The sequence below is a fragment of the Callithrix jacchus genome, chromosome 13, assembly GCF_049354715.1.
Source record: "Callithrix jacchus isolate 240 chromosome 13, calJac240_pri, whole genome shotgun sequence".
Taxonomy (NCBI): domain Eukaryota; kingdom Metazoa; phylum Chordata; class Mammalia; order Primates; family Cebidae; genus Callithrix; species Callithrix jacchus.
Genome location: NC_133514.1, coordinates 38,708,505 through 38,734,515, shown reverse-complemented (window position 1 = coordinate 38,734,515; position 26,011 = coordinate 38,708,505). Strand labels below are relative to the sequence as shown.

The 26,011-nt window shown below is 55.1% G+C and overlaps 1 protein-coding gene across 2 annotated transcripts in view; it reads right to left on the bottom strand.

Annotated features, from left to right (window-relative positions):
• Positions 1 to 26,011, bottom strand: part of ADGRA2 (adhesion G protein-coupled receptor A2) — a 45,485-nt gene that overhangs the window by 5,872 nt on the left and 13,602 nt on the right. The window contains exons 2-14 of one of the 2 annotated variants that reach the window (XM_002807488.6): positions 23,165 to 23,236; positions 9,520 to 9,591; positions 9,166 to 9,237; positions 8,939 to 9,010; positions 8,485 to 8,648; positions 7,254 to 7,467; positions 6,580 to 6,744; positions 4,907 to 5,105; positions 4,292 to 4,441; positions 4,006 to 4,167; positions 2,724 to 2,948; positions 2,355 to 2,571; positions 30 to 238 (exon numbers count right to left, since the gene is read on the bottom strand). In XM_002807488.6, coding sequence (XP_002807534.4) covers positions 30 to 238; positions 2,355 to 2,571; positions 2,724 to 2,948; positions 4,006 to 4,167; positions 4,292 to 4,441; positions 4,907 to 5,105; positions 6,580 to 6,744; positions 7,254 to 7,467; positions 8,485 to 8,648; positions 8,939 to 9,010; positions 9,166 to 9,237; positions 9,520 to 9,591; positions 23,165 to 23,236 — 1,993 coding nt within the window. Of the gene's footprint in view, positions 1 to 29; positions 239 to 2,354; positions 2,572 to 2,723; positions 2,949 to 4,005; positions 4,168 to 4,291; positions 4,442 to 4,906; positions 5,106 to 6,579; positions 6,745 to 7,253; positions 7,468 to 8,484; positions 8,649 to 8,938; positions 9,011 to 9,165; positions 9,238 to 9,519; positions 9,592 to 23,164; positions 23,237 to 26,011 lie in introns of those variants that run through there. The other variant, XM_078347477.1, reaches the window with a different exon arrangement.

Here is a 26,011-nt window from a genome sequence, read left to right as displayed (position 1 = left end):
CCCCACCTCTCACCCTGCTGCATACCCACCATGAGCACAGCCACGTTGCCCAAGTGCTGGCAGTGCAGGGCGCTGACATTGGGCTGGCTGGAGCGGAGGTGGCAGCCCTCGGAAGTCCAGCCCCCAGACCCCCCGGGCCCCTCCTGGCTCCACCAAGCGGCCACAGGTTCGGCTCCCTCAGCCCAGTGCCGCAGCGAAACTGCCACTGGCTCCGTCAGGTTTCCCACACCACAGCCACCTACAGAGGGAGAGGGACGTCCACACAGACACACACAGGGCATCAGGGAGGCGGCTCAGCTGGGACTCAGCAGCAGCAGCAGTGACAGGGCATGCACTAGGCTCCTTCTGGGCAGGACATGGTGCTGGGTTTGGGGCATGCGGTGAGATGCCAAGGATGGCCTCAGTCTAACAGGGAACACTGAATGGGGATTTGCAAGGATGATGGTGGATAATGTGAGCCCCGGGAGGTGGTCTGCGCTGAGTGCTGGATGAGCAGTGATGCCGTGCTCCAAGGCAGGACTCAGGCTGGGGGACTCAGGGACAATAACACAGAAGTGCAGAGGGAGGGAGCAGAAGCCAGGTAAAGGGAGGAGGGAGGCAGGTGGGATAGAGGAAGGAGGTATTCCCAGTGGGAGAGGGGCTCTTGGAGCAGGCCCTGGGCTCCACAGACCCCTCACCCACCCACCTCTCGCCACACACTCCCACAGCCCACGTAGCTGCGGACATAGGGCTTTCGCCTTCCCAGGCCACCTTACTTGTCCCTCAGGTCTTGGTGGTTTTCAGGAAAGGCCTCCCTGATCTCCAGCTAGGTCGGGCTGCCCCTTGTCCTGTGCCCTCCAAAACACCTCTTGCAGCTGCTCACTTACGAGCTGCACTTAAACCATTGTACACTGCCTGTCCTCTCTGCTGAAGAGTGTGTTCCTCAAGGACACAGCTGCAACTGTCTCTACACAGGTGTGTCCCAGCCCAGGCACAGTCTGGCACAAACCAGGTACTCAGTGAGTGTCCCTGGCCAGAACCCAAGACCTGACAGCAAGAGTCTGTGCTAGGAACAGGAAGGAGCCCAGGGTGGGATGGCAGCGCCTTCTGGCTGTGCAAAGGGGATGCCGCCGTAGCTCTAGGACCCTAGAGAGCTCGTGGAGGGAGGCAGGCGTCCTGATGATGGAAGTGGCCCAAGACTTTGAAGGGGCTCTCTGAAGTGAACAGTGCAGTTTGCAGAAGGTGAATCTAGTGACAGCATGAGGGATGGACTGAGATGGAGATGTGGGGGCCAGAGATGGGCTGATGCCAGCGACAATGGAATCCCCGGCAGAAAGAAGGTAGGTGTGGGGGTCACTGGTCCCGTGGGGAGAGATGGAACGATAAGAGGAGGGCTGCAGGTGATCCGTCTGCTTCCCGGGTGCCAGGGCCCCAGCCGGGTGGTGAGTCAGACCCTCAGTGTCTCCCACGTCCCACGCTGCTCATGTTGTTTTTCCTCTGCCCTGGTCTCCACCCTTCTAGTGTCTCCGGAACTCCTGATCATCCCTCAGGGCCCATCCGTGCCAGTCCCGCCTCCACCACAACCGCTGCCTTTTCAGAATGCTTCTCCTGGGCTGCCTGGAATCTCCCCTATGGCTGCCCTGGGAGGTTACTTCACCCTCTACTGCTCAGTGAGATGGTGGCCTCTGTGGGGGCAGGGACCATGCCTAGATGTTCTTATTCTTTTTTTTTTTTTGAGACGAAATCTTGCTCTTGTTACCCAGGCTGGAATGCAATGGTGCAATCTTGGCTCACCGAAACCTCCGCCTCCTAGGTTCAGGCAATTCTGCCTCAGCCTCCTGAGTAGCTGGGATTACAGGCACACGCCACCATGCCCAGCTAATTTTTTGTATTTTTAGTAGAGACGGGGTTTCACCATATTGACCAGGATGGTCTCGATCTCTTGACTTTGTGATCCACCCGCCTCGGCCTCCCAAAGTGCTGGGATTACAGGCGTGAGCCACTGCGTCCAGCCGATGTTATTCTTTCCAGCACCAATGATAGCGCTGTTTCTAGCAGGCCCCATTCAGCATTGCTTGCCTGCTTTGGGCCCCTGGTGTGTGTGTGTTAAAGGGGGTTGTGCTCATAGCCCTCTTGAAAGTGAACCATTCTGGGATCTAAAATGCAATGTCTGCCTGAGCCTTTTCTCCTCCAAACCCTTTCTCTATGGGGTATCTCTGCCCTCTGCCCTGCTGGGAAAAGGTGAGGGACCCAACATCCTCTGTCAGTTCCACTAGGGCACAGGGGGGCTGTGGGCCAGGGAAAGGTAGGATGAAAGGGTGCAGGGCAGAGACACAGGAGGCACCCCAGGTGGGGCAGGAAGTTCAGTCCCTTACTGGTTCCTGCAAAGATGACGGGGGTGGCCACGCCACGCCTCTTGCCAGGCCCAGCAGCTCCAGGACGGGAGGTATTGCCGTGGCTGCGGAAGAGGCGGCCATTTCGGAAGACGAGCAGTTGGAGGGTGCAGTCTGGGGGCACCGGGGGAGCCAGGGCAGCCGGAAGGGATGAGAACAGACTTGGGGGCAGCTGGATGGAGGCCAGGGCCACGCTGTTCTGGGGGGACATAGGAGTTCCTCAGAGACACCAGGACCCCCTGGAGCACTGATGTCTTACAGCCTCCTCCTCCCACCTGTCACTGCCCCCACCAGGCACCTGCTCCTGGGTGTCTCCCGTCTCCCAACACCTCCCTCTCCCCCAGCACCCACCTTGATGTGGAAGGACGACAGAGAAATGTTGGGCCTCCCGGTGGTGCAGCGGAAGCGGAGCTGCTGGTCAGCTGGGGGCTCGGGCTCAGGTGGGGTGTTCTGGCCAGCGTTTCCTGGCTGTGTGCCCAGCATCCCTCCCTCCCTCCTCTGGAAGGCTGTGCAGGTCAGGCCCACGTAGCTGTGCGGTTTGATGAGGTAGGCCTCCAATGCCACATTCCTTGCATTCTGGGGACAGGAACCTTGTCATCCCACCATTTGAGATGATGGCCTTCTGCTTGAGACTGCACATACCCTCTCAACGGACCTGCTCAGGCTTCAATCCTCAGTCTTTCCAAAGCCACCTCTCTCTCTCTCTCTTTTTTTTTTAGAGAAACAGGTTCTTGCTGTGTCACCCAGGCTGGCGTACAGGGCACAATCATAGCTCACTGCAGCCTACAAATTCTGGGCTCAAGTGATCCTCCCACCTCAGCCTCCTGAGTAGCCAGGACTACAGACAAGTCACCATGCCCATCTAATTAAAAACATATTTTTTCATAGAGATGGGGTTTCACCATGTTGCCCAGGCTAGTCTCAAACTCCAGGCCTCAAGTGATCCTCCTACCTTGGCCTCCCGAATAGCTGGGACCACAGGCACATGCAAACACTCCTGGCTAATTTTTGTATTTTTTTGTAGAGACTGGGTCTCTCTTTGTGGCCCAGGCTGGTCTCCAACTCCTGGCCTCGGAAGATCCTCCTGCCTTGGCCTCCCAAAGGGCTGAGATTCCAGGTGGAGCCACGCCTGGCCTCTGGCTCACCTCTTAACGATGCCAGTTCTGTTGCCCGACTCAGCTGTAGAGCAGGCTCCATGTCTCGCCCCTGTGCATTGCCCTAAGGGCCTAGCACAATATCTTGCATGTAGAGGATGCTGTACCATGGTTCTTAGCAGACTGGAGCCCTCACTTCCTCTCAGAGAACTTCCATTACTCACTTGATCTCCAGTGCTGTCTGCCGTGCCATTAAGCCCTCCTCCCGTCCCCTCTATTCTGTTCACCTTTCCTCCTGCTTATTCCCGTCAGGCTGGCCCTTTGGCTCAGTTCCCCACCACAAAGTCTGGCTCACTTATCCAGGGTCCCTGGCCACCTCTCTTTAGTGCCGCCCCTGACAACTTGGAAGTGAAGCCCATGGCTCAGAGCTTTGTCCCGTCCGCTGCTCTTGCTAGCTGGGGCACAGCAGGTGCATGCCCGAGAGAGGGGGCCTCCCTCCTCTGCATGCTGGGGCCACCCCCCATGCTGACCCCCATTACCACTGAGATGTGCTGGGCATGGGGGCTGAGGGCAGCCCCCCCAATTCGCTCCAGGGCACCCACGATGCGGCTGCAGGCCTTGTCCTCGCGCTGGGCCAGCCACAGCAGGTGTTCGTCCACGAGCATCAGGTTGCTGGCCATGTCCACCATTACCTCCACCAGCTGGGAGGACACGGGAATTGCTAAGGGCAGGGGCAGGGCTTGGGACCTGGGACTAGGATGAGAGAGGCTTGGGCAAATGCGGGATGTGGGCATTTTGCGATCTCCAGAAGTCCAGCTGTCTCACCTCTTTGATCTGGTCGACATAACCCAAAAATTTCTGGATCATCTGAGCCACATAGACCACATCCATCATGTCTGAAAAGCTGGCGGCCTCAGCTGTGTACACGCGCAGCTGGTGAGCCAGGGTCAGTGCATTAGAGGCGTTGATGGGCATCTGGGGATTGTGGGAAGAGAGAGGATCATCCTGCCTGTTCCTTCTGCCCCTGAACTGCCCCTGGGGACCCTCTGCTCTGTGCCAGTTCTCAGTGCCTGGGGACAGGTGTCCAGACCACCTGCTAGCTCTCATCAAGCTAGGAGGGTGGAGGAGGCTGAGACCATCACAGCCTAAGGCTGCCACTGCCAGCACCCCTGGGGTAAGGACAGTGGGACTCTGCCTTTAGTGTTCGTGAGTAAAGGGGCATGAGGTGGCCGGATGGGACAGAGGCCTGGCGTCTTTCCCCACTGTGGCCTCAGTGGGTCTAAATCCCCTGGCAGAGGGTGGCTTCCGGCTCTGCACAGGCAGGGACAGGAGGCATAGCCCAGTGGCCCAGAGGCTGGGCTCCCCTTGCCTGTTAGTTTGGCTTCTCCCTTCCCCATGCCCCCGAAGCAGAGCTGGTGGAGTGCCCCAGACCCTCCTCACCAGCACGAAGGTGTACAGCACCCTGGTGATGTCGTTGGTGTAGAGACAGTGGGAGTAGTCCCCTGGCTCCCAGTGGCCGGCGCGGTCACACCGGCGGGAGGCTCGGGTGCCTGGGGTGCCCCCACTCAGGGGCACTGAGGTGAAGGGATACTGCAGGCAGGACTGGTAGGCTGTGATGCCAGCCAGAGTTCTGGGCCACCTGGGGGCAAAGGCAGGAAGTTGCTGATGACCCAGACTTCTCAGGACAACAGTCCCTCACGACTTTAGTGTGAGGCCTGACTCCTCGGGGGCTTGGGGAAGGATTGAGGAGCGGGGTTCAGACCAGCCTTCCAGGGGTTCTCAAGTCCCACTCTCTTTGTTCTGACCAGGCTGTCACAGTTAATAGAGGGCTGGACTTTAGAATTCTGAGTTCAAGTTCAAGTTCTGCCACTTATTTGCTGTGGCTTCAGGCAAGGCATGTATCCTTTCTGGGCGTCAGTATTCTCAGCGGTACAAGGGGGAGAATAATAGCTTCCCTGCATAACAGAGAGAGTCACTGGGATCTTAGAAGGCCGACTCTTGGTGGGCGAGCTTTTGCAAACTATGACTGTAAGGAAGCAAATAAAAGCCTTTTTGTGGCCAGGCGCAGTGACTCATGCCTGTAATCCCAGCACCTTGGGAGGCTGAGGCAGGAGGATTGCTTAAACCCAGGAGTTTGAGACCAGCCCGGGCAACAAAGGGAGACTCTGTCTCTACAGAAAACAACACAATAAGCTGGGCATAGTGGGCTGTGCCTGTAGTCCCAGCTCCTCTGGAGGCAGAGGTGGGAGGATTGCTTGAGCCCAGGAATTCAAGACTGCAGTGTGCTATGATTGTGCCACTGCACCGGAGCCTGGATGAAAGAGTGAGATCCTGTCTAAAAAAATAAGTCTTGGCTGGGTGTGGTGGCTCAAGCCTGTAATCCCAGCACTTCAGGAGGCCAAGACAGGTGGATCACTTGAGGTCAGGAGTTCAAGACCAGCCTGGTCAACTTGGTGAAACCCTATCTCTACTGAAAATACAATAATTAGCTGGGCATGATGGTGGGTGCCTGTAATCCCAGCTACTGGGAAGGGTGAGGCAGCGAGATCACACCACTGCACTCCAGCCTGGGCAACAGAGCAAGACTCCTTCTCAAAAAAAAAAATTCTTTTTGTGCAGCACATCTCATATGATAATTTGTGTTTTTGAGACTGAGTCTCACTCTTGTCACCCAGGCTGGAGTGCAGTGGCATGATCTCGGCTCACTGTAACCTCTGCCTCCCAAGTTCAAGCAATTCTCCTGCCTCAGCCTCCTGAGTAGCTGGGATTACGGGCGCCCACCACCACACCCGACTAGTTTTTAGTAGAGACAGGGTTTTGCCATGTTGGCCAGGCTGGTCTTGAACTCCTGACTTCAGGTGATCTGCCCACCTCAGCCTCCCAAACTGCTGGGATTACAGACATCAGCCACTGTGCCTGGCCTCAGATGGTAATTTTATACATAAAGTGTATTTGATAGCAAGGCTTCAGGCTGAATGATAAAAGGAAGTGTTTCCTCCATCTTTAGGACCCAATGGAGACAGTGGATGGGGAAGCCCTGGACACCTGTGATGTCAGGTGCAAGGGTGGGATTGGGGGCGGGGCAGCCCTCTACTGGGCTGAGCGGGCCAAACCTGAAGTCCCCGCGGTTGTTGGCAACGCGCTCGGCAGGGCAGTAGGAAGCAGAGGTCTCCAACACCACGATCTCCACCTTCTTGCTGGCGTTGCCCTGGGCCATGGACACGGAGCACTCCCACTCGCCTGAGGCCCACAGGCCAATGTGAGACAGCGTCAGCTCACTGCGGGTGGCAGGCGGGGCTGGCTGGTGAGTCACCCTCAGGCCCACCAGGTATGAACCACACCACCCTCCCTCGGCACTGTCCTAGGGCACTAGCTGCAGGTCCTGCTTTCTTTAATGAAACAAGGGATGCAGGTACGCACTTCTTTTATTCTGACTGGCCTTATGAAACTGTTATTTTGAGCTTCGATTTCCCCGTCCTTATCATGGAGCTGATAATATCTCTCTTGCAGGTCTACTGCAGAGATGAAATCTGGTGACATAGGTGGGAGCCACTCTATACAGTGTAAGGGCACTAAAGAGATGTCAAGTATCATCATTTTGTTCTATCAGATGTTTATTTGTAGCCTCTACCCAGACCACTGATAACTTAGTACAAGCTTTCCATAAATACACATGCATGTTTTCCCAGGAACACATCTGGATACAGCTCTTTTGAGGAGTGGGTGACAGGTAGGGTGGGCCCCCATCCCCATGCCAAGGCCTGAGGAGGGGCAGTGGGGCTCATACCTGGTGATGAAGGTGCAGTCGTGGATGAGGCTCTCGGCCAGGAGGATGCCCGCCTGCTCATCACCCTCCACAGGGGCGTGGTTGTGGTACCAGTGGATGTGGGTGTCATTACCCAGGTAGCTGGCAGAGCACTGGAAGGGCAGCCGGTCCCCCTGGAACACCACTTGGCGCAGGGATGGGATGAGGTGGTGTGTATGCAGCTCCAGAGCCCCCTCTGTGGGACGAGAAGCCAGGAGTGAGGCCTGAGTGCACATGTGTGTGAGGCTGCATGTGTGAGCGAGAGTCCAGCAGGATGGGGCGGGGCAGGGAGTGGCCCTCTGCCTATAGCCTGCTCCAGCTGGAAAGGAAAAGGGGTCAAGGGAATGTCTCCAGGATAAGGGTAAAGGGGAGGGACAGGTGGTTTTTGAACAAAGAAAAGTGCTCCTTTCTCAGCACTCATGTTACCCCAAGAGGTGGGGCCAGATGAAAACATAAACAAGCACCCCCCAAGGGGCTTAGATAGAGGCCGGGCGTGGTGGCTCATGCCTGTAATCCCAGCATTTTGGGAGGCTGAGGTGGGTGGATCACGAGGGCAGGAGTTCAAGACCAGCGTGGCCAAGATAGTGAAACCTTGTCTCTACTAAAACTACAAAAGTTAGCTGGAAGCGGTGGCAGGCACTTGTAATCCCAGCTACTCGGGAGTCTGAGGCAGGAGAATCGCTTGAACCTGGGAGGCAGAGATTGTAGTGAGCCGATATCATACCACTACACTCCAGCCTGGGCCATAGAGCGAGACTCTGTCTCAAAAAAAAAAAAAAAAAAAAAGAAGAAAAAAAAAAGAAAAGATAAGCTGATAGAGGGCTGACCGGGGACAACAAGGGAAAGGGGATGCCCGGGAGACCACGCCCAGCATACAGCCTTAGGTGGAGTGGGGAGAAATACAGCGGCCCTGCCCAACATGGAGGGTCACTGGGGTATTAAATGTGATTCTCGTCGTGGGAGAGCTGCTGCAAACCAGTAATGAGGGCGAGCACAGAAATGCCTTTCTGTGCTGGGCACATCTCGGATGGCGATTTATACATAAAGATGAGGTCTCCCTAAATGCAAGAGCAGGACTCAGTGTCGTGGTCTTTTGCAAATTGCAATAGAAAGGTAAAACTCTGTGGGTCTGAGGGAGAAGGCTCGTGTCTGGGCCGTGGGTTGGTGGGAGGCAGGGTCCCTGGTAGATGTGCAGTGGGGAGGCCTTGCTCACCACAGCAGAGTTGGGCTTCCTGGAGGCTGCCCAGAGCCTGGGCGTGCAGGGCGCTGGGGTAGGCACAGAGGGTGTGCTCCGACAGCTGCAGGGAGCGGTTTCGGGCCCAGGGCAGCAGCCAGCGCAGGTGGCAGTCGCAGGTCAGAAACTCGGTGCCCAAGTCCCTGCAGGGTGGGCAGAGGGGTCACGCAGCAGAGCAGAGGGAGCATGGGCTCATGGGTGGCCTGGGGCCCCAGGGAGGGACAAAGCTGGAGTGGGTGGGAGGGCAAACTCAGGTCTGGGTGTGTCATCTCTGCCCTGGGCCATTTGCGGTAAGTTGGGGGGCATGCATTTCAGGCACTGTCTGCTGTGCCCACTCGTGAGGCCAGCCACAGTAGTCACGATGCTTATACATCCCTCCTAGGCAGAGGAAGGGACAGGGGTCTGGGTCCTTGTGCTAGGAAGAGATACTCACACAACCTTAAGGGCTGGCAGCTCATCAAAGACCCCAGGTTGCAGACTGGAGAAGATGTTTCCAGATATGTTTCTGCAGGGGACAGGGAACAACTGAGGTGGGATCTTAGGGTCTCCCTGGGCTGGCAGAGGGGAGCAGGTGGGACATGGAAGGCTTCGGGGCCACCGCTTGCTTCCCATGCACTTCTTCCCTCTCCTCTCCTCCCTGCTTCTTGCCCCATCACTCACAGTCGGAGAAGCCTGGGGAGGCCCTGGAAGGTCTCCGAGGAGAGACAGCCAATCCGATTGTTGGAGAGATCTCTAGAGAGACACAGGCAAGCTCAGCGAGCTGGCCATGTGGTAGCATGAGGGTCCATTTGTGAGGGACACATGGGTGGGACCAGGGTTTGTATTGGGGAGAAAATGAAAAAGGAGATGGGGTTGAGGCCAGGGCCACAGCTGGATTGGAAATGCGAGCTCCTTTGACCCCATCCATGGCGCCAAGTGGGAAGGAGGGGTAGATGGGGGTGGGCGAGAGGAAGGGGTGGGTTTGGGGTAGGAGGGGTGATTTTCTCCCTCCGAAGGGAAGGGCATGCCACTCACAAGCGCTTCAGCTCCCCCAGGCCCAGGAAGGCGCCGGGCTGCACTGTACTGATGACATTGTTCCTCAAGTCCCTGCAGAGGCAAATGCACAGGCCTTCACACCTCTCCCTGCTGGGGCTGCCCTGCTCCCCAGGCGGGATCCTCACTGTCACCTCGGTGTTGTTGCTGGGTTTCTCAGGGACTTCACTTCCTGCTAAACCTCTGCTCTCCTCAGCACTGGGTATGAGGTGGGATTAAAGAACCACCCTCCTCTGCCGGGATGTGGTGGCTCAGGCCTGTAATCCCAGCACTTTGGGAGGCCGAGGCGGGTGGATTATGAGGTCAAGAGATCGAGACCATCCTGGACAAAAATGGTGAAACCCCGTCTCTACTAAAAATATAAAATAATTTAGCTGGGCATGTGGTGGGTGCCTGTAGTCCCAGCTTCTTGAGAGGCTGAGGCAGGAGATTGCTGGAACCTGGGATGCAGAGGTTGCTGTAAGCCAAGATCGCACCACTGCACTCCAGCCTGGGTGACAGAGCAAGACTCCATCTCAAAAACCAAACCAAACCAAACCAAGTCCTGGGACAGACCTCCTCTGCCTTCTCCCTGGCTACCATCAGGGGGCACTGGTCAGAACGGAGAGAAGACGAAGAAGCCAAGAGTTGGAATTGGGAGTCAGGAGGCCTCCTTTCCCACCCCGCCCCACCTCCAAGCTGCCCTGAAGGTCGCCAGGGCTGCCCTGGGAAGCATTTGAAAATAGGTGTCATGGTCTTTTGTAAATTGCTATACAAAGGTAGAAGCTTCTTGAGCCTAGCCATTGTGGGCAGGGGAGGGGGTGCATGGCAGGGGTGGTTTTTTTGTTTTGCTTTTGAGGCAGGGTCTCTCTGTTACCTAGGCTGGAGTGCAGTGGTATGATCATGGCTCATTGTAACCTCAAATTCCTGGGCCCAAGCCATCCTTCAACCTCAGCTTCCCAAGCAACTGGCACCACAGGTGTGTGCCACACACCCAGCTAATTAAAAAAACATTTTTTTTTTTCTGGTAGAGACAGGGTCCCACTATATTGCCCAGGCTGGTCTTGAACTCCTGGGCTCAAGTGATCCTCCCGCCTCGGCCTCCCAAAGTGCTGGGGTTACAGGTGTGAGCCACCATGCCCGGCCAAGGGAGGTATTTTTGTGGCTGTTTTATCCCTGTGCCCCTCTCTGACTGACAGGCGAGGAGACAGGTCAGTTGGCTGGCTGATGCCCAGCTGAACTCTGCCTGGCTCCTTTCCAGGACAGGGGTGTAAGTCCTGCTGTCTAGCCTCCTCCTTCAGACGAGGAAGCCAGTGAGGTGAGAGCTTGTTCAAGGTCCTCAGTCCTGTCTTCTCCATGGAGTCTCTGCAGGAGCCCGCAGTGCAGAGACAGGACAGAAGGCGGCTGTGACCCCCACAGGGATCCCAGGGGCCAGGCCTGGCCTGGAGGAGTGAGCCACAGGTGAGTCCTCATGGCAGCTTTCAGCCCTGAGTCTGTGGCTCAAATTCAACTTTGGCCAGGGCTGTGCCCACTCCCTCACCTGCTCCCAGGGCTGCAGGGACAATGAGGAAGGGACAGTGCCTGCCCACAGGGGACCTGCTGGATACCTGCCTGCTCCAACCCCACAGCTGCCAGGTTCTTGGGGCAGGCAGGACCACAGAAGACCGAGGTGGTGTCAGCTCATTAGCCTTCTCCCTTGCCCTGTCCTTTGTGCCCAGCACAGCCAGGATACAGGTGCCTAGAAGGCAGGGTGGTGAGGCCAGTTGCCCACCTGCTCAAAGGTCACCTAGCTCTTTCCTAAGCTAAATGGGTCAGGCTTCAGGTCCACAAAGCTCACAGGGCTCATGGCCCAACTGGTCTTCTGGTCCTGGGGCCTGAGATGGAGGCAGAGGCCTCTTGGCTCCCACCCAGTGGCAGGAGATTGTGAGGCAGCAGGCAAGGGTGGGGGCCCTGGAACAGCCCACATGTCTGAAGGGGCTGTGGCGGGAAGATAGGAGACACACAGAGATGTCTGGAGTCCACCTGTTTTCCCAGGCCCTGCCACACCTCAGCCCAGATGGAGGAGGGGTCAGGGATGGGGGGCTGTGGGGCTCTTGGCCCTGCCTACCACAGCCGCATTGACTTCTCTGGAGTACCGGGCAGGAGGGGGTTAACCAAGCGGGCTGACCGCTGGGAGGAGAGGAAATGGGTGTTCAGGACATGGAGGTCCTGTCCCACCAGGGGGCCTGTTTGTGCACAGTCCTGGTTGGGGACAGAAACACCCTGCACAGCCCTTCCCACGGCCAGGGGAGCCCTTGCCCTCAGCTCCTTCTCATAGGAGGGACTTGAAGGACCCAGCCGGCCTCTATGACCCCGAGTCCCTGGAGAAGGAAGGGAAGGCCACCGAAGGGGCCAGTTCCCTAGAGAAGGGACCACTTTCACGCTGGGATGTGCTGGGAGGTGCCCCCCGGCTGGGCGCATGCACAGACTGTGCCAGGACACTGACCCTAGGTCCCTGGCCGAGGGAGCAGGGTGCAGGATAAGTACCCTGGCTGCACAGGGGTGCCCCTCCAGCCGGCCCCCACCGTTCTGCTGCCAGACCCCATCCTCACTGCCCGCCCCTCCGGGGCTGTCCCAGCATGTGCCCCCTGGCCCCTGTTGGGGTCTGGCCATTCTCAGGGCTCAGCCTCCCACCCCCACGTCAGGGACGGGCAGAGGGAAACACATTCCTCATTGTGTCACTTCCCTTCATGGGCTGCCAAGGGGCTTAGGCGCAGCCCCCCTTCCCTCCCGGCTCACTTGTGTTTATTCTCATTTCCTCCCCGGCCCCCCTCAAAAGCCCCCACCCGCCTGCCCCACTGATGCTCTGCAGATGGGAGCAGGCGGCACCCAGGCCCAGCCCCTCTTCCTGCCCTCGGTTTCCTGCAACTCAGCCCTGCCGGGGCCTTGGAGAGGGCGCCTCCACCTCCAGAAGGGTGGGCATGCCTTTTCCCTCCCCTCAAGCTAGCCTGGGGAGGAGCCTCAGGGTGACCAAGGCAGCCCCCTTGGTCCCTGTGGGAGCTGGCCTGTCTCGGCTCCTTGGCTGAGCTCTGGGAGCCTGAAGGACCCATGAGAAGCCGATGCTGCCGGTCCCTCCAGGGAAGAAGCTGTGTCCTCCCTCAGGGCGAGGGAAATGCTACCACAGGACTTGGACATGGTGGAGACCTGCCAGGCTCCTATAGCTTGGTTGTTCTGAGCCCTTCTGGCTTAGCGCATCCTTTTGAAGATCTCATGAAGACCATGCATTTCTGCCTGAGAAAAACTCACGGGAGCCATCATTGTGCATACAATTTCCAGAGGGGTGCAGAGCCCACGTTAAGGAGCCCAGGCTGGGCGAATTGGCTCATGCCTGTAATCCCAGCACTTTGGGAGGCCGAGGTGGACCAATCACCTGAGGTCAAGAGTTGAAGACCAGCCTGGCCAACATGGTAAAACCCTGTATCTAATAAAAATACAAAGAAAAGAAATGAGCCAGGCATGGTGGCACATGCCTGTAATTCCAGCTACTCAGAAGGCTGAGGCAGGAGAATCGCCTGAACCCAGGTGGTGGAGGTTGCAGTGAGCTGAGAACGTGCCACTGCACTCCAGCCTGGACGACAGAGTATGGATGACAGAGTAAGACTGTCTCAAAAAAAAAAAAAAAAAAAAAGCCCTGTGCTGGATGGTCTGATCTGATCCCTTCATTTCTCAGGTGACACTAGAGTAGCGCATAGAAGCATGATGGGTGTTTCAGTCGTGAGGAAGCTCCCACTCCCTGTGCTTCCACAGAGCCCTGTCCTTGGAACCTGGGAAAGACACAGCGTGTTAATGGAGCTTCCCCTCCCTACTACCCACTGGCCCTTGAGTCCAGGCCACTCCCTCCCTGTAGCTCTGTCAAAATGCAGAATGAGGATTCCATTAAGGCAGACATGGAGGAAGGATTCCTGGGGGTAAATCATGCCCCATGCCCTTCTTGGAAAAACAGAGGCTTTGGAAGCTGAGTGTGTGACTTTGTGAGCAGAAGCAATGAAAGAAAAGATGGAGGAGAGAGCAACGGATGAATAGAAGTTCAGAAAAAGCAAAACAGGGTGAAATAGGAAACAAAGCAAAGATTGTTAAGTCAGACTTAATAACGACTTAAACATTTATACCTTTGGTCTGGCGCGGTGGCTCATGCCTGTAATCCCAGCACTTTGGGAGGCTGAGGCAGGTGGATGACCTGAAGTCAGGAGTTTGAGATCAGCCTGGTCAAGATGGCAAAACCCTGTCTCCAATAAAAATACAAAAAGTAGCTGGGTGTGGTGGCAGGCACCTGTAATCCCAGCTACTGGGATTACAGTATCTGGAGGCTGAGGCAGGAGAATCGCTTGAACCTGGGAGGCAGCGGTTGCAGTGAGCTGAGATCACGCTGTTGCACTCCAGCCCGGGCAATAATTGCAAAACTCCCATATATTAACAAAAAAATTGCGCCTTAAAGGATGCCATCAAGAAAGTGAAAGAGAATTACAGAGCAAGAGAAAATATTTGCAAATCAGATCTGATAAGGCGTGTCTATCTAGAGTACAGACAGAACTCTTACAACTCTTTAGCAAAAAGGCAAATAACCCAGGTGGAAAAAATGGGCAAAGGATCTGAATAGACATTTCATCGGAGAAGACACGCAAATGGCCAATAAGCCATTTGCTCAGCATCACCAGCAGTAAGGGAAATGCAAATCAAAGCCACTTTACACCTACTAAGATGAATATAATAGAAAAGAGAGTAACTGTTGATGGTAATGTGGAGACACTGGAATGCTTACACATTATTGATGGGAAAGTAAAATGGTGCAGGCACTTTGGAAAACAGTTTCACAGTTAGGGTTACCACATGACTCAGAAATTCTACTCCTGGGTATATATCCAAGAGAAATGCATATACGTCCACACCAGAACCCACAGCTGAATGTTCACAGCAGCATTGTGCATAGTAGCCAAAAAGCAGAAACTGGCCTTGTGGTAGCTCAAGCCTGTAATCCCAACACTTTGGGAGGCTGAGGCAGGAGGATCGCTTCGAGACCAGCCTGAGCAACACAGTGAGACCCCTGTCGCTACCAAAAAAAAAAAAAAAAAAAATTAGGCATGGTGGTGCATGCCTGTAGTCCCAGCTACTCAGGAGGCTGAGGCAGGAAGTCAAGGCTGCAGTAAGTCATGATCATACCACTGCACTCTAGCACTCCAGCCTGGGCGCCAGAGTGAGACCCTGTCTGTCAAAAACAAGTAATAACCACCCAAATATCCAAGAGATGAAGGGACAAACAAAATGTGGTGTCATCATACAAAGGAATATTTTCTAGCCATTAAGAGGAACGAAGTGCTGATACATGCTACAGCGTGGGCGAGCCTTGAAAGCATCATGCTGAAAGAATCACGTCATGAAAGATTACCTATTGCATGATTTCATTCATGTAAAATGTCCAGAACAGGCAAATCTCTGGATCTATAGACAGAAAGCGGAGTAGTGGTTGCTTGGGCCTGGGGAAGAGGGGGTGGAGGAATGAGGAGTGACTGTTAATGATTCAAGGTTTCTTTTGCAGATAATGAAAATGTTCTAAAATTAGATTATGGTGATGATTACACAATTCTGTAAGATATACTAGAAACCATTGGATTGCTTTTTTTAAACGGGTGAACTTTTAGGGCACTAAATTATATCTCACTAGAGCCATTAAAGAGCATGTGAGTTTTTATGACCGTGTGTGTGTGTTTGTGTGTGTGTGTGTGTACCCACATACAGGCAGGGTGGGGTGGCAGAGAGTCAACTCCCTCTGGCCCCCACAGACCTCCCTGCTTGTGGGTTTGAAAACCAAATTATAGGTTCAGAGCCCACAAAGCGGCCTTCCCTGAGCCTACAAGCCTTCCAGGGTTCACTAGAAAGTGGGGGCTGGCTGAGAAGTGGGCCAGGACACCCCTGCAGGTATAGAAGTGTCTTGGGGAGGAAGGGAGAGGTTCCAGTCCCGCCCTTCAGGCCCCTCCTGTCTGATAACAATCCACAGCTTATTTATTGAGCATGTACTCCATGCCAGGCACAGGCGCCATCGTAGCCAACAAGAGGGCTGTCCCTGAACCCAACAGCCTTACCTCCTGGGTCTCAGTGGAGCCGGAGTCCAGGGCAGCTTCTCTGTGGCATTCTACCCACCCCCCTGCTGTTGGGGACGGAGAGGGGAGGAGGGATGGAGCCCAGCAGCCTCACCCTCGGCCCCGCCCACAGATTAATGGAAGCCACCTGGCATGGGGCGAGCCGCACTCCACCCTCAGGCCCCCACTTGCCTTCGTTCCCATGAGCATCTGCTTCTAATGAGCGCCTCGGCACCCCTGCATACCAGCCCCCAGGGCTCATTAATCTCATTAAGTAATGACAAATCATCCCGGGGCTGACCGGGCTCCCCTCCCCAGGCTCTTTCCTTTAGCTGTGCACAGACTCCAGGGACCGGCGTCCACACAGACCCACACGCTGGCTGGCACAGTCTCGCTCCCTTGGCCTCTCCTAGGGGCTGTCTGCCCTGGGCTAGCTCCGTCCCTGGTCTAGAGGTATCTTACTGTGACTGACACCCTCTGAGCCCCCCAGAAAAATCCTGGGGTCTGCTCCCCATTGCCTGTGCTTGGTGGGGGATCCTGGGAATGAATCACCAGCTGTACTTGGAGCACGTTTAGTACAGATACACAATTGCTTGCCCAAAGCTGGGAACTCTAGGCATATCTATGCAAATGACAGGCCCCCAGGGTAACATCTCACAAGGGGGAACTCTTCAGAGGGGAAGAGAACTTCCACACACTGTAAGCCTGTGCTGCCCGGGCGCTCTATGTAAGGAACTCCTCTGTTCCTGTAAGAACTCCTCATAGCCCCATTTTCCAGGTGAGTCACCCGGGGCTGGGAGAGGCACCAAAAGGGAAAGGAAGGAGGGATGAGGCCGGGCGTGGTGGCAGGTGCCTGTAATCCCAGCTACTCAGGAGGCTGAGGCAGGAGAATAGCTTGAACCCAGGAGATGGAGGCTGCAGTAAGCCAAGATCATACTACTGTACTCCAGCCTGGGCGACAGAGCAAGACTCCGTCTCAAAAAAAAGGAGAGGTGATTCCACCCTAGGCTGCTTTTCACACCAGATAGAGTCCAGTGCTCTTTCGCCAGCTCCTCTCTGCCCCAAAAATCTTTCTTTTGGGCAAGAAACAGGCGTGGCAGAGCCGAAGGGTGGTGGGAGAGAGGGCCCAGAGGTGCCAGGTGGGCCTTTTTTACAATCCCTGGCCAGCCCAGGAGGTGTTTCTATGGGGCCCTGTTTCAGGTCCTCCTGTCTGTCCTACCTGGCTGATAGAGGTGTGTCCCCCCATCTCCACCTCCATCCCCAGCCATCTGTGACACATTCCCACTGGGCATCCTCTCTGTGGCCCCTTCCCTGCCCTCCCTGCCCATGCTAGCCTCAGAACCCTGCATTGCAAAACAGACACCACGCAGATCTATGCCCAGCTCCTGGCCAGCAAGGTGACTGCCCCCACCCCACGTACGCAGAGCCCATTCCCAAAGGCCCAAGGGCTCTCAGCCAAGAAGGCCATGCAGGCACGTTCTGCAACAGCCTGGACCTTCCATTTCAGTTAACAGACTGGGCCCAACCCACCCACAGGACGTGCTGCTCAGACTGTGGGATGTTAAGTTGCCATGGCCTCAGCCGCCCAAGCCTAGACATCTGAGCCCAGCAGAACAGAGGGATCAGTGTTTCCTGAGCACCAACTACATGCCAGCCTGCATTCCTGATGAATAGGCCCTCAGTCTAGGGGTCATCTTGCCCACTGGCTCCTAACCCTGGATGAGCATGAGAATTGCCTGCATAGTGTGTAAAAATTTCCCAGGCCTCATGGGACAGATGAATTAGAATCTCTAGGAGGGAGGCCCAGCATCTGTATTACCCAAGGGTCCTCTCCTTCTGGGGGGAATAGTGGTTGTGATGGTTAGTTTTGTGTCAACTTGGCCAAGGCTATAGTACCCAGTGGTTTAATCACACACGAATCTAGATGTTGCTGTGCAGGTATTTTGTAGATGTGGTTGACATCTTCCATCAGCTGACCTCATGTGAAGGAGATGGTCCTACAGTCTGTGGGTGGGCCTCACCCAATCAGCCGAAGGTCTTAAGAGCAGAAGGCTGGGCATAGTGGCTCACGCTTGTAATCCCAGCACTTTTGGAGGCCGAGGTGGGCAAATCACGAGGACTGGAGTTTGAGAGCAGCCTGGCCAATATGGTAAAACCACGTCTCTACTAAAAATACAAAAATAAGCCAGGCATGGTGGCACAAGCCTGTAGTCCCAGCTGCTCGGGAGACTGAGGCAGAAGAATTGGTTGAACCTGGGAGGTGAAGTTGCAGTGAGCTGAGATCACGACACTGCATTCCAGCCTGGGTGACAGGGTGAGACTCCATCTCAATTAAAAAAAAAAAAGAAGAAGAAGAAGAAAGAAAAAAAGCAGACACTGAGGTTTCCTAGAGAAGAAATTCTGCCCCAAGACTGCAGCACATTCTCCTGTCTGACTTCCCAGACTACTGGCCTGCCATACAGATGTGGGGTCTGCCAGCTGCCACAATCATGTGAATGAATTCTTTCTTAAAAAATGTCTTTGTGGCCAGACTCGGTGACTCACGCTTGTAATTCCAGCACTTTGGGAGGTCGAGGTGGGCGCATCACTTGAGGCTTGAGGTTACGAGTTCGAGACCAGTCTGGCCAACATGGTGAAACCCCATCTCTACTGAAAATATAAAAATTAGCCAGTGTGGTGGCACATGCCTGTAATCCCAGCTACTCAGGAGGCTGATGCAGAAGAATCACTTTAACCTGGGAGGTGGAGGTTGCAGTGAGCTGAGATTGCACCACTGTACTCCAGACTGGGCAACAGAGCAAGACTCTGTCACAAAACAGAAAAAAGGAAAAAAAAGTCTTCATATATATAAATACAGCAGCGATCAGGTGACCACACTGGAGACCCGGAGCTCCTCTAGCCCTGAACAGGTGCCATTCCTGTCCTGCTGCCACAGTGTACTCTTTTGCCTGTATGGCACCTCCTCGGGAAAGCCTGGCCCCGTCACTGCATTCTGTGATCATCATCTCCCTATGGGTGCTGTGGGTGTCCCACAGGCATCCAACCATCGTAGAATTTTAGATCCATAATGTGCCTCCCAAACCACCCCGTCTAACCCTGCCTTCTGACAATGAGGAATCGAAGGCCACCCTGGTGCCCAGCCTGGCATCACACCCTACCTGTCTCCTACCACCTCCCCCTGGCTCGCTCTGCCTATTCACACTGCCCTTCTGTTTCCCAAACTCACCAGGCATTCCCTGCACCCAAGGGCCTTGGCAGTGAGTGCCTGCTCTCTCCGTCCTTCCTGACTCATCCAGACATGTCCTCAGCAAGGCCTTCCTGACCTCATTCATAAAACAGCACCCCTGGCCCTCTTGCTTTCTCTCCTCCTTACTCTGCCTTGTTTTTCTCTGCTGCACTTAGGCCTCCAGACACACCACACATCTATTTGCTATTTTCTGGGTTCTATCAGTAGAGGTAAAGGCCAGGAGGGCAGGCACCTGGTCTCCTGTGCTCACTCCCAATGACTAGAACAGAGCCTGGCACATAGAAGGGTTCAGTGAGCACCTGCAGAATGAATGGATGGGGTGCCCAGCACAGAGCAGGAGCTGGGACTCAGCGTTTGGAATTCCCACTCTAGTGCTGCTCCCACACCACACGACTCGGCATCTAGCCAGATGCCACCTCTCCAGAGCTGCTGCTGCCCTGATTCTTCTGATTGCCTGCCATGCTCAGGGTGCACATGCTATGCAGCTCCTTGGTGCTGGAGAAGGACAGGCCATCTTTTCATCTTCATCAGAAAAATGTGCTCTCAGAAGGATGAGGAGAAAGGGGCAAGGCTGAAGGGGAGATGTCAGTGAGGCCACCAGGGGCACTGAGCAGCATCCGCTTGCTTGTGCTAAGGAGGAGGAGGAAGAGCCACTGCGGGAGGTGCCAGCCGGAGTGGGCAGGGCAGGGACTGAAGAGGCCACTTCGCTTGCCTTCCTCCAAAGACCCCTGGAAGGACATCTGGTTTCCTGTGACTCAGCCCTCCAAGACCAAGCCTGGACTCAGCAGAGGATGCAGAGCTCCCGAATGCTTACCTGCTTTCCTTCTTTGTTGGCACCCAAGGGGGCTTTTATTTCTGTTTATTTATTATTATTATTATTATCATTATTATTATTTTTGAGATGGAGTCTCACTTTGTTGCCTAGGCTGGAGTGCAAGGGCGCCATCTCTGCTTACTGCAACCTCTGCCTTGGGGTTCAAGCAATTCTACCTGCCTCAGCCTCCTGAGTAGCTGGGATTACAGGCGTGCACCACCATGCCCGGTGAATTTTTGTATTTTTAGTAGAGACAGGGTTTCGCCGTGTTGACCAGGCTGATCTTGAACTCCTGACCCCAGGTGATCTGCCCACCTTGGCCTCCCAAAGTGCTGGGATTACAGGCTTGAGCCATGGCACCGGCCTATTTATTTAGAGAGACAGGGTCTCACTCTTTCACCCAGGCTGGAGAGCAGTGGCACAATTATGGCTCACTGCAGCCTTAACCTCCCTAGCTCAAGCGATTCCCACCTCAGCCTCCCGAGTAGGTGGAACTACAGATGCATACCACCATGACTGGCTAATTAAGTTTTTTTTCTAGAGACAAGGTCTCCCTATATTGCCCAGACAGGTCCTGAGCTCCTGAGCTCAAGCAATCTGCCTGCCTCTGAAAGCTTTAGAATTACCAGTGTGAGTGACCATGCCTGGCACCAAGGGGAGTTTCAGAAAGTGGCTTGGTGGCAGCCCTTTCTCTGCATCAGGACCACTCTGTCTGTGAGCCATGGAGCAGATGGTCAGGGGACCTGGTCATGGAGCTGTGTGCAAATGTCACTGTCACCATCTCAGGTCCCCCTGCTCTCCCCAGCTTGTCCCAGATTTGTAGACAGCCTGCTCTGTCTTTCTGCCCAAATATGGGATTTGTGCCTTCCCACTCCCAGGAACCCAGCCAGGTCATCACTCTTTCCTCCCAGCCTCGGGGGTTTGGGGCCAGCGGCTTCCCCTTCCACTGTGAAATGGGTGTCACAGAGGCTCCCTCACGAGACTGCTGTCATGGTGAGAGATCTCCACACCACATCACATCCATACTGTGTCTATTAACTGTGAACACTCCTTTGGACTTAGCTGAAATCTCCTTTGAACCTGACAGGAGCCCCAATCTCTCTCTCTCTCTCTCTCTGTGTGTGTGTGTGTGTGTGTGTGTGTGTGTTTTAAAACGGAGTCTGGTTCTGTCACCCAGGCTGGAGTGCAGTGGTGTGATCTCAGATCACTGCAACCTTGGCTTCTGATGCCTCAGCCTTCTGAGTAGCTGGGACTACAGGCACATGCTACCATACCCAGCTAATTTTTGTATTTTTTTTTTGAGACGGAGTTTCACTCTTGTTACCCGGGCTGGAGTGCAATGGCGCAATCTTGGCTCACCGCAACCTCCGCCTCCTGGGTTCAGGCAATTCTCCTGCCTCAGCCTCCCGAGTAGCTGGGATTACAGGCACGCGCCACCATGCCCAGCTAATTTTTTGTATTTTTAGTAGAGATGGGGTTTCACCATGTTGACCAGGATGGTCTCGATGTTTTGACCTCGTGATCCACCCGCCTCGGCCTCTCAAAGTGCTGAGATTACAGGCTTGAGCCACCGCGCCCGGCCAATTTTTGTATTTTTAGTAGAGAGGGCATTTCACCGTGTTGGTCAGGATGATCTTGAACGACCTCAAGTGATCCACCTGCCTTGGCCTCCCAAAGTGCTGGGATTGCAGGTGCAAGCCACCGTGCCCAGCCTATGTGTGTGTGTTTTTAACAGATAGGGTCTTACTCTGTTACCCAGGCTGGAGTGCAGGGGCACAGTCATAACTCACTGCAGCCTTGAACTCCTGGGCTCAAGCGATCCCTTCAGCCTTGGCCTCCCAAAGTGCTGGGATTCACAGAGCCACTGTGCCCAGCTTCCAGTCTACTTAATTCTCATATACGTGGCATTGTTTTTGGCCTGCCCGGGACTGCACTGTGCCCAGCTTCAGTCTATTAACCCTCATACATACGGCATTGCTTGTGGCCTGCCCTGGACAGCAATTGCCTGGGCTCTTTTCCAGCAGGCGCCACACCTTTTTCTTTTCTCTTTGTTTTTTGAGACAAAGTCTCACTCTGTCACCAGGCTGGAGTGCAGTGGTGTGATCTTGGCTCACTACAACCTCCACCTTCTGGGTTCAAGAGATTCTCCTGCCTCAGCCTCCCAGGTAGCTGGGACTATAGGCATGTGCCACCTATATGTAAAATGCCCAGCTAAATTTTACGTTTTTAGTAGAGACAGGGTTTCACCATGTTGGCCAGGATGGTCTCGATCTCTTGACCTCGTGATCTGCTTGCCTCAGCCTTGCAAAGTGCTGGGATTACAGGCGTGAGCCACCACCACACCCAGCCCCGTCACATTTTATTCTTTTGTGTCTGTCTCCCATTGCACTGACCCAAAGCTTTTGGGCAAAATGGTGCTAGAGGGGCCAAGGACCCTCCCTGTTGGAGGAACTGGGAACGCCTAGAAGGATGGGAGCAAAGATGGGAGAGGAGCTGCGGGGTGGGGGAGGCGGGAGCAGAGAGAAACCAAAAGTCAGGCTCTAGGAGAGATTGGGGGACAAGGCCTCCTCTGTGGAGGGGCAAGGCCCTGGAGCTGTGGTCCAGGCTGAGACCCTGGAGTGTAGCGACAGAGCAGGGGGTTTAGAGAGAGGGGGTTTCACTTCACGTTTGGCAGCTTCATGACTGGTCCAAATGGCCGAGTGAGGCCTCCCACCCAGGCCTTACCCTACCTCTCCACCAGCCCTGTCAACACTCTCCCTGCGAGGAGAGGGCAGGGCTTCTGCATCCCCCCATTTCCCTAACAACTCACGGCCACCAGCTCCTCCTCGATAACCCTTTTCCCAAGCTGGCCCCACCAGACACAGGGGCCCCGGTTCTGGGAAGGAGGTTCTAGCCGGCTAGCGGGGCCCTGGCAGCCACAGGCCCAAGGCCCGCCTGATGGCTGCTGCTGCCCAGGCAGCTCTGAACCAGGGTGGGGTGGGCTGGAGTAGGGGAGAGGCTTGGAAACTATCAGCCTTCCCCACCCTCAGCCCCCTTGGGGCTTTGTTTGTTGATTTGTTTGTAGGGAAGGAGGAAAGGGGCCACAGTCAGTCGCTTTAAGCCGCCCTCAGCCCTTTAACGCTGGGCCCCCAGCTGGGAGGGGCAGCCAGCTGAGGGGGAGGCCCTCACAGCTAATTGCTCATTAAAGAGCGTTAATGAGCTTCTCAGAGCTCCCTCCCCGCCTGGCCCGGCCAGGCTTCCCCGCTTCTCTCCCTGTGGCTGGCGGAGGAGCTGGTCTCTCACTTCCACACCAGCGCCTCTGGCCTCTCCTTGTGAGTCAAGAACTGGGCAGGGTCCCAGTGGGTCTAACTCCAGGCCCTGCTCAGCCAGAAGGTTCTGGAGTCACTCAGCGACCAGCATTCCTCCTCCTCCCCGGGGTGACCTCTTGCCATCTCCACCAACCCCCACCTCCGCCACACCGTCCCCAACACTTACAGCTTCTCCAGCAGCGACAGTCCCAAGAAGGAGCCGTTGCGGAGCACCGTGATCTTGTTGTTGCTCAAGAGCCTGAAGGGACAGAGACAGGAGAAAGTGCTGTTACCTGCCAGGCATCCGCTTTCACCACTGGTTGGGCCAGGTTGCATCTGTGTCGACGGCGCCCCCTGGAGCTGTGCGAGGCAGCAGCCCCACCCTCTACTCCGGCAGGAAGACCCTCGTGCCCTGAGTCTCCCCCAGCCTGACTCTGACGTGGGGCTCTGTGTGCATGTGGGAGGGGGTCTGAGCAGGTGGGGGGCAACGCTGTGATGCCCCCTTTCCACTCTGGAACCACAGGGCTGACCCGGTGCCCCTCCTGCCCTCCACAGTGCCATCCTTGCTCAAGCCCTTTGCCTCGTCTCCCAAGGACAGTGCTGGGGAGATTGGCTTGAATGGGGCCAGGATGCCCAGGGGGTCTGGAGCAGGCGGGAGCTGCCCCTCCTCAGGACCGAGCACACTCAACTGTGAGCCAAGAACCTCGCAGGCCCCCATCTCAGAGGGCCTGAGCGCACAGTGGCTGCACCCTGGCCTCCCAAGCCTTCTGCAGCCTTGGCAGAAAGCCGATGGAGCCCCCAGTATAGGGGAAGCCAGGCCTCAGCCTCAGGCTCTGCGCCCTCGGGTTCTGTTTATGTATTCATTTATATTTAGGGGAGGAGGAAAGGGGCCCCAAGCGCCTGAGAGACACTGAGTGTCTCATCTCCGCCCACCTACTCAGCCTTTCTCTGCCAAGCTCCCTGCTGGGAGGAGGGAGACCCAGGCCAGCCAAAGGGCTCATCCCCCAGTTAATTGCTTATTAGAAAGCTTTAATGAGCTTCTCAGCCCAAACTCTTGCCAGGCCTGGGCTGAGGCAAAGGGTCTCCCTTCTTTGGTCTCAAGAGTAGAGAAATGACCTGGAAGGCCAGAGGTGCAGGCCCTGGGCCTTTTCTTGAGTGGGTGGCCCTTCAGGCTGGACTGGAAGGGAGGGGGAAGTGGGAAGGAACAAGGCCCACGAGGAGTTGGCAAAGAGATGAGCCGAAGAGCTTCCTGGAGGTGGTGGGCGAACAGACCCGGGCAGTGGGGAGACCCCAACGGCTGACATTCCAGCTGCTCCATTTTCCACTGGCTGGTGGAGAATATGGTGGCCAGGATGGAGGGAAGCATGGAAAAGCGTGGAAGGGGGCTTTCTAGGGCCATGGGAGGGGTGGAGACCTCATCTCCTTCCTTCCTTCTTCCCACTCCAGATAGATCCCTCCCACCCACTCAGTCCCTGCCTGATGGTCCCGCCAATGGTGACATTTCCCAGTGGGAAGTGATGGTTAGGCTGGTAGGTTGGCTGGGTTTCCAGTATGCTTACCCACACACAGAGTACATCACAGTAGTCTTATATGGGCTATTAGACCTTCTATGAACTCTTTTTTTTTCCTTTTTTTGAGATGGAGTTTCACTCTCGTTGCCCAGCCTGGAACACAATGGCTCAACCTTAGCTCACCGCAACCTCTGCCTTCTAGGTTCAAGTGATTCTCCTGCCACCTGAGTAGCTGGGATTACAGGCATGTACCACCATGCCTGGCTAATTTTGTATTTTTAGTAGAGATGGGATTTCTCATGTTGGTCAGGCTGGTCTCAAAACTCCCGACCTCAGGATCCTCCCATCTCAGCCTGCTGGGATTACAGGCATGAGCCACCATGCCCGGCCTCTATGAACTCTTTTATTCTCATTTTATGGGTTAGGGTAGTTTTATTTCACTTCATACATGGGGTGGTAGTAAATCATAATCTTGGCTATTCTTAAGGCCTGCAGAGGCCTCTAAAGGTATTATCAGGCCCTGGTGGGTCTGGGGTAGCCTCTGAATGGTGACGGCTTCTTTAAAAAAAAAAATTAGGCCGGGCGCGGTGGCTCAAGCCTGTAATCCCCAGCACTTTGGGAGGCCGAGGTGGGTGGATCAAGAGATTGAGACCATCCTGGTCAACATGGTGAAACCCAGTCTCTACTAAAAATACAAAAAATTAGCTGGGCACGGTGGTGCGTGCCTGTAATCCCAGCTACTCAGGAGGCTGAGGCAGGAGAATTGCCCGAACCCAGGTGGCGGAGGTTGCAGTGAGCCGAGATCGCGCCATTGCACTCCAGCCTGGGTAATGAGAGCGAAACTCCGTCTCAAAAAAAAAAAAAATTAAAAACAACTCTTTTAGAGATGGGGTCTTGCTCTGTCACCCAGGCTAGAGTAGTGCAATGGCACAGTTAGAGCTCACTGCAGCCTCACTCCTGGGCTTAAGGGATCCTCCCGCCTCTGCCTCCTCAGTAGCTGGGACTATAGGCATGAGCCATCATACGTGGCAGGTGACAGGCTCTGACTTTAAAATCAAAGCCTGCCTCACTCTACCCCCAGTTCATGCCCCTCTTATACTCCAGAGTTTGCATTAAATGTTGGAGAAGGGGCTGGGTGTGGTGGCTCTCATCTGTAACCCCAGCTCTTTGGGGAGGCCGAGGTGGGCAGATCGCTTGAGGCCAGGAGTACAAGACCAGCCTGGGCAACATGGTAAAACTCCAACTCTACAAAATAAATAAATAAATAAAAATAGAAAATTAGCATGGTGGCATGGTGCCTGTAGTCCCAGCTACTCAGGAGCCGGAGGCAAGAGGATCGTATCACTTGAGTCCAGGAGTTGGAGGCTGCAGTGAGCTATGATGGCACCATCGCACTCCAGCCTGGGCTTACAGAGTGAGACCCAGTCTCAAAAAACAAAACAAAACAAAACACCATTACAAGTGCCTGTCATTTTAAATGTTCTCTTTTTCCTTTCGTTTTTGAAACAGAGTCCGGACTGGAG